Raw genomic sequence first — 7253 nt, 5'->3', positions numbered from 1 at the left:
AGGTAAGATAAGCTAGATGACAACAAGCAGAAATACTGAAACTTAGTGCCTCACCTCTTAACTTAAGGGACTTGAAACTGAAGACTGGTCAGCCAGATGAAATGCTTTAAGTACAAAATCATAGTTCTACATCGGAGCTCTGAAGGGGAAAGGTCTGCTCTATCAGCTAAAGGGCAGTAGGTGTTGGAGACTGCTTTTGGCTTAGTGCAGGGTTGGGGACAGGAGCGTGCCCCAGGAGCCAACAAACGACTGCACCCAGAAAAGCGAACTCATTCCCGTTCCTCCTTGAGACATAGCAAACGCGGGCAAGCGAGAGCCAGAAGCAGAGGCCGAGCACCAGAGACCGCTCGCGCTCTCTGAGCAGTTCCTTAAGGCAAAGCGAACCTTCCCCTTCCTCCCTCAAGGGCTTTCCGAGAACGGCGCGGCCCCGTCGTGAGGAGGAGCGGGATGAGCCCGGGCAGCCGCCCACCGGCCCGCCATGGGCATCGCCGTCCGCGCCAGGGGGCCGCCGAGGAAGAGTCTGGGCCGGGAGGCAGGCGGGAATGCACCGGGAATACGGCAGGAAGGCACTGGGGCAGCGCTTTGCCGGGACCGGCCTTTCCACTCGGCTGCCTGCCGTAAAGCGCGCGGCCCGGCGGAGGGGCGGGGCTGACGCAAAACGCCGCAAAAGGTCGCGCGTCCCCGGCAGCGCTCGCGGCACACGCGCCGCGCGCGGCTGGCGCGCCGTGCTCAGTCCCGCGGGGCGGATGGCGCGAGGCCGCGCGCTCCCGCGGGTAGCGCCTCTGCCGTAGCGCTTCTCCCGCGCCGCTCCTGCTGCGCCATGCTGGCCGCCGCCTGGCTGGGCAGGGGCTCCTGGGGGCTCCTCCGCGCCGCGGCGCGGAGGCGGCCGAGCGGCGGAGCGAGGCCTCTGGGCGGCCGGCCCGGCTCGGCGGCGGCGGGAAGCGGGGGGCGGCGCGGCGGGGGCGTCTCGTGCGTGCCCGCCTGCGCGGGGCTCCCGCGGCTGCTGCGCGCGCCCGCCGGCGCCTGGCGCCTCCTGAGCGGCGGGGCCGCCCCGCCCGAGCCCCGGCGGGAGCGCGGCGCGGCGGGACCCTACGCCGAGCTGGTACGTGAGGGGCGGCGGGGACGGGCGGGCTAAGCCGTGTCACACCCGGCTTGCGCTCCGAGGCACAGACTCTGCCTGCCCTGGGGGCTCTCGCAGCGAGGCGCTTTTCTGGCCAAGGAGAAGTTAATGTTTAGCAGGTCGAGGCCGTGCGCCTTGCGAAAGCAGCGGGCTGCTTCCAAGAACTTTGTAGGCTTTCTGGCTAGTTAAGTGGAAAAAGTATTTGTAGCGATTAAAAACTCTTCTACGTGCCAAGGCAGGGTTTGAGTTCCTGCCCTGAAGTTTTTTCGTTTCTTGCTTTACAGTATGAAAACCCCTGGACCATCCCAAATATCCTATCCATGGCGAGAATGGGTCTGGCGCCAGTTTTGGGCTATTTGATTGTTGAAGAGAATTTCAACGTTGCCCTCGGTGTGTTTGTCCTGGCTGGCGTGACAGACCTGGTATGTCGGTTTGGAAAGGCTTTGGGAACTCTGGGCTCACGGGGATCCCGTGGGCGTGCATTGGAACAGACTCCGGTGTAGAATGGAAACGGACAAAACAGATTTGTTTTCAGATTTGTTGGTTTCTAGGAATGCTGTATATATCCTTTGTGGTGCTGCAAAGGGAATTTGCAGGTGCCTGAAGGGGACTTTATGCTAATGGAGGAAAGGGGAATGTCAGGGCTCCCTGACCAACCCCTGTGGGCATTGGCCACTCCGTGCTTGTGCACCTGCTGGTCTGTTAAATGATACAAGTATCAGCTAAGAGGTGTCACATTTTATCCTAGTTAAACTCACTGTTTTACCTCATGTCATTCATTAAATATGTCTCTAAAGTAGCGTACAGGAGCTGTTTTGGTTCATCTCTTCTAACAGAGAGGAATTTAATTTTGTTTTTCCTAGTTGGACGGATTTATTGCACGGAACTGGGCTAATCAGAAATCAGCACTGGGAAGTGCTCTCGATCCCCTGGCTGATAAAATCCTCATCAGTGTGCTCTATGTGAGCCTAACTTGTGCAAATCTTATCCCAGGTGAGGAAATTTCAGTTGTGTGCTCTAGATAAGGTAAAGAAGGTCAGTTTATGTGTAGCAACATTTCTTGTGTTCCTAGAAGGAAAACTGTGTATCTCTTGGAACTCTTGCTTTGTCTTTTGCTCCCTTTAAACACTTCCAAACGGACCCCACAGAAAGCAAGTGCTGCCACATACAAAGTGGCATGTACTGCCATTTTTAGGTGCTCTTTCTTTAAAGCAATAATAGTATCTCTATAACGTTTATTTTCATGGACTGGATTGTTTTAAGTCTTCAGTTTAAACCCTTTCAAGGGTTGTGTTAAACATCCTCAGTAATGCACAGAACTCGTTCAAGAGAATTTGGGTGTGGTTATTTCCGTCTTGCTTCCAATTTCCTGCTCTTTTGGTTGTGTTTTACCTTTAATCATGGACAGTTTTTCACTGGCTGGTGTTGCCTTACCTTGCAGTTCCCCTGACTTCCATGATCATCCTGCGGGATGCGGCGCTCATTGCCGCCGTCTTTTACGTGCGATACAAAACTCTTTCTCCACCGGTGAGTGCACAGCATTAAAAATGTCCAATCATAACGAAAAATACATACATTAATAAGCTTAATTAATAGCAACATTGTGACCAAGAGATTTGTCATCTTGAGGCTTGATGGTTACAGATGTAATGCTAGTTCTTTTGTCAAACAGATTTCTGAGCAGAGCAGTGTTTTAATAAAATATGGTTTGTAAAGATAAATCAGAGCTACTGATAACTTTTTTCCTGTGTGTGATGTGTAATAATAAATCTTACAAAAGAGCAGTGTAATTCTTTAGTGCTGCAGTTGCCTTTTTCTTTATCATTTATTTGTATCAGGTATTTCAGATTGAATGTACAAGGGCTGCATTTTTTTTCCCTCTATTCTCCCCCAACAGAGAACACTGAGTAGGTATTTTAACCCCTGTTATGCTACTGCACAATTAAAACCAACATTCATCAGCAAGGTAAGAGCAATAACTTGTTACAAAAGATAACTCCTGGGTACTTGGAGCATTGTGTGGTTTGGAGGGTGAGGATAATTTACCACTACTGCTGAGTACAGTTTCAAAATAGTGCCAACTATACTTAGATCCTGAAAGGTTTTCAACTGTACTCTGTCAGAGCATGTGCTAATTTGGAGAGAGTAAGATACTTTATTTTAAGAAGGTTTCTAAATAATTTTTTTTAATGTAAACTAATTCTTAAAGCAGTAATACAAGTGTATGTTGGTATTCCTTGTACTCCTTCATGTTGCTCACAGTTCCTGTTTTGCTTTTCTCAGATGAACACAGCAGTTCAGCTGATTTTGGTGGCAGCTTCTTTAGCAGCACCTGTTTTCAATTATGTGGACAGCATATATCTGCAGACGTTATGGTAACTGATATCTTACTTTTTTTTCCCAGATAATTTAATGTACTCCTAAGGAAACTGGTAATCAAGATTAATTTGTGTGGAACAAAAAAATCTTCTGTGCCCAGAAGATGCAATAAGCCCATATGCCTGAATTTTTACACCTTTAGTCTTAAATGACACCAGAGGTAGATATTTATTGGTACTTAATGAAACTAGCTAGGATCCAGGAATAATAGCTTAGAAACAAGTCATTGGGGTAGGCATGGTGCATACAGGCAAAACATAAATTCAGATCAGTGGAGAAAAAAGGAGCAGGATGAAAGGCTGCATGGATTCCTCATTTATTCATGCCAGAAGTATCCTTGAGCAAGCAACCTTGGGATCAGCAATAATAGCCATTCTTATTTTTGCTTTATACTGTACCTGCTATCTTGAAATCCAGGTTTCTGCAGCCTCTTTGTAAAGCACATGGAGAAATGGTGATTCCTGCTAGACTTCAGCAAGGAAGGAGAGAGATGGGATGAGAACAGGTATCAAGGAGCTTCCCTCCTTAAGAAATGCTGTTCCTTCTCCTCTCACTGGAGCTCTGAACTGCAACTGTTTGAGTGCAGTTATTTTTCCTGAGCTGTTTGGCAAAAGTTCAGAACAAAGAGTTCTGAACAGCAGATGTCAGAATTACTTGGTAACTTAGTTTAAAGTAGTGCAAAATCAAGTGCTACTTGACTTCTAGGGAAATAAAAAAAAAAAAACAACCAAACCAAAGAAACCAAAACCACCAACCCAAACCGAGAAGTGTTTAAAGAACTATGAATGAACTTATCTTAACAGTCTGTGGTTTTCTATCCTGGTGGTAAGACAAAATCTAGAGTTGCCGCTGGGTGTAATTTGCCCGGGTGTTCTGTGAATGCTCTCAGAAACTCCCTGGCAGTGCTCAGGGAGGGCAGCAGAGGGGTAGGCAGGGCTGTAGCAGTGACCTCAGGGTGGTGTCAGCCTTTCACAGAGGAGCACTGCTCATTTAGGGATATCTGTGGTCTGGGAGGGAAACGAAAGAGCCTGAAGCAGGAACTTGTTGTTTAGCTTTGGGATTTGGTGAAAATGGTAAGTTTGAGTCTTGAGTGGTTTGAATGCTTCCTGCTCACACTGCCAAGGAATAGTTTCTCACATCTGTCAGTTCTCAAGCTGGTAAAAGTTAATGTAGGCTGCAAATGCTGAATCTTTTATTTTCCCTTCTCTAAAGCAAGTGCTGGTGTGGTGATAATTTGTCCTGGTATGCAGTTACACTGAAGCATGCTGCTTACCCCTGGATGGCAGAGCCTTTGTTTATCTAATCCTCCCCACAGCACTGAATTTCAGCTTATAAACTGTAAGCTGCGTTTGTGTGGAGCATAGTTCCTGACTCTGTAGTTATAAACAAATGCTAAAAAAAAGGCACTTTTTCTATTGTCCATGACTTAAAGGACCTCTTTTCCCCAAAGGTGCATCACAGCTTTCACAACAGTGACATCTGCCTACAGCTATTACCACTATGGCAGGAAAACTGTCCAGGTGATCAAGAACAAGTGAAGTGGTCCAGGTGATCAAAGGTGAAGTGTTCCTGGAAAGTCAGGAAGGTGCTGTGCCCCCAGAGGTGGTGGTATTGCAGCTGAGTTTTGGATCAAAGCACTCTTTGTTTTTCTGCTTAAACCATGGCATCACAATGAAGTGAAATTTGAACACGTACTGTGTATATATGTAGAGACAGACTTTTTGATGTATTTTTAATTTCTTGAAAAATGAGGTTGTTTACAAAAACAAATAAATAATTAGTAAAAACACAGGTTACTTGCTGCTGCCATGTGCATTTTGAGTAATTTTATGCTGGTTTTGAAGTCAAGACGTACACTTGGCACCAGATTTGTTTTGCCATATTCATGCAAGGCACTGAGTACACTGGGATCTGAGAAGAAAAAGCAATTACCAGAACAAGTTTGTACCTCAGCCTGTCAGTAAACCAGCATTGCTCATTAGGACCTAATGACTCGCCTCAGGCTGCAGCAGAAGGAAGCCTGTCATCGAGGGACAGTGTCTTCAGAAACTTAAAGCAGAGAGAAATTTTGCTTTATATTCCACAGGTGATGCTGATAAGGCATGAAGAGTTCCTACCCTGCTCCCTTTTCTTTTTAAAGATGAACAATGATGAACTGTACTCAGGGTTTTTGAGGAAGGTCAGCGGTGCTGTGAGGAGTCTGTACCCAAATGGAGTTGTTTCTCATCCTATGTATTCATTTCTAGTGATTGAAAGAAGTTCCTGTATCTCCAGATGCTTTAAATCTCCTAAAGATGTTGTTTAATCCCAATACCACTGGCTGAAGAGAACGTTTAAAATACTGTCCAAATGAATGGAGACAGTGGAAGAAATTTTAGATGTGTTTGCTGTTATTTCTTCCTGTACTTCCAGCTTCAAGATGTACTCTGTGCTCCCCCTCATGCAAGGACAACTTGTTCTTTGCCTGTTCTCTACCGAAGAAAGAGCAAGGCAGAACAGGTCAAGTTGATCATAAACTCATATTTTCTCTTTGTGAACAACATGATTTTTCTTTTATGTCATAAAAAAGTACAACTATGAAGGGTTTCAATGTCTGAAATCAGGAGGTAAATAATACCACTGTATTATTGTTGTATTAGCAAAGAAAATTTTCTGTAGGAGAGCACACCGTCTCTTTTGTGACAGTGTGTTTGTATAGATGAAGTATTTTAATGTTTTCTTTATATTGAAACTTATATAAAATGGTGCACAGAGAAAACACTTGGTCTTTATTAGTTCCTTTGTTTTTACTGGCCCCGTCTTTAATGGTCAGCCCTGCATCTTTCAGCAAAGGATAGAGGGTGGACGTTTCCTTAAACTACGTGAGTAGTGGAGTATTTTCCGTGACTAAACCAGTTCAAAAAGCTGGGATTTATTGTACCCACTCAGCTGGCTGCTGTCAGGTTCTGGTTAATGGAACTGGAGCTGGCTCGGGGAGCGTTTCTGGCCCCGCGCGGCCGCCGTACCGGGGACGCGCCCTGCCCGCGATGGCGGCGCCCGAGCCGCCGCCGCCCGAGGGCTGCAGGCCGCTGAGCGCGCTGCTGAGCGGCATCGCCCAGGCCGCCTTCCACGGCACTGCCGGCATCACCGAGGAGCTGCTGCGCGCCCAGCTCTACCCCGAGGCAACGCCGGAGGAGTTCCGCGCCCTGCGCGTCAAGATGGGCGGCCTGCTGCAGGTAGCGGCGGCGGGGGAATGGGCCGCGGTCTGGGGAAAGCCGCACTCCCGCCGGTGTCCGGCATCTCCTCCTACGGGGGGCTCCGGGTATAGGGCCCAGAGCACTGCCCTGCCCTGTGCCCTGCCTTGCCCGCGGTGACAGCTCCGGCTCCATCCCCGAGCGGGCACAGCCCGGGGCGGGGAGCGGCCTGGAGCTGTGTCAGGGGAGGGTTGGTTGGATATTAGCAAAAGGTTCTGCACCCGGAGGGGGCTGGGCGCTGAACGGGCTCCCCGGGCAGCCTGGCGGAGCTCAGGAAGCGTTTGGACACTGCTGTCCAGCGCAGGGTGTGGCTGCTGCGGATGGGGCTGTGCAGGGCCGGGAGTGGGGCTCCAGGGTACGGTGGGTCCCATAGAACTCCGCTCCTTCCGCCGTCCTGTGCCTCGGGCTCTGTGGCCGCCCCTCAGGAGCCGCAGCTCCTCAGGCCCGCGCTGTGCAGGGAGGGGCGGCTCTCTGGGGTCTGTGCTCCTGGGAGCACCAACCTGTTCCTCTCTGAGAAGAAC

General features: G+C 49.0%; 2 protein-coding genes across 2 annotated transcripts in view; both read left to right on the top strand.

The window, feature by feature from the left end:
• Window positions 1-681: 681 nt before the first annotated feature.
• Window positions 682-6259, top strand: CRLS1 (cardiolipin synthase 1). The gene is made up of 7 exons (XM_054629999.2): window positions 682-1102; window positions 1405-1542; window positions 1984-2113; window positions 2562-2647; window positions 3018-3086; window positions 3404-3495; window positions 4950-6259. The coding sequence occupies exons 1-7, from the start codon at window positions 821-823 to the stop codon at window positions 5035-5037; spliced, it is 885 nt and encodes a 294-aa protein (XP_054485974.2). The 5' UTR covers window positions 682-820; the 3' UTR covers window positions 5038-6259.
• A 226-nt stretch (window positions 6260-6485) lies between these two features.
• The window catches only part of COMMD1 (copper metabolism domain containing 1), a 66589-nt gene continuing 65821 nt past the window's right edge, over window positions 6486-7253 (top strand). Inside the window, exon 1 of the mRNA XM_054629537.2 lies at window positions 6486-6714. Coding sequence (XP_054485512.2) covers window positions 6526-6714 — 189 coding nt within the window. The 5' untranslated portion in view covers window positions 6486-6525. The remainder of the gene's footprint in view (window positions 6715-7253) is intronic.

Source organism: Agelaius phoeniceus, chromosome 3 (genome assembly GCF_051311805.1).
Source record: "Agelaius phoeniceus isolate bAgePho1 chromosome 3, bAgePho1.hap1, whole genome shotgun sequence".
NCBI classification, from domain to species: Eukaryota; Metazoa; Chordata; class Aves; order Passeriformes; family Icteridae; genus Agelaius; species Agelaius phoeniceus.
The sequence above is the reverse complement of the archived record's forward strand: the minus strand, read 5'-3'. Positions and strand labels throughout refer to the sequence as shown.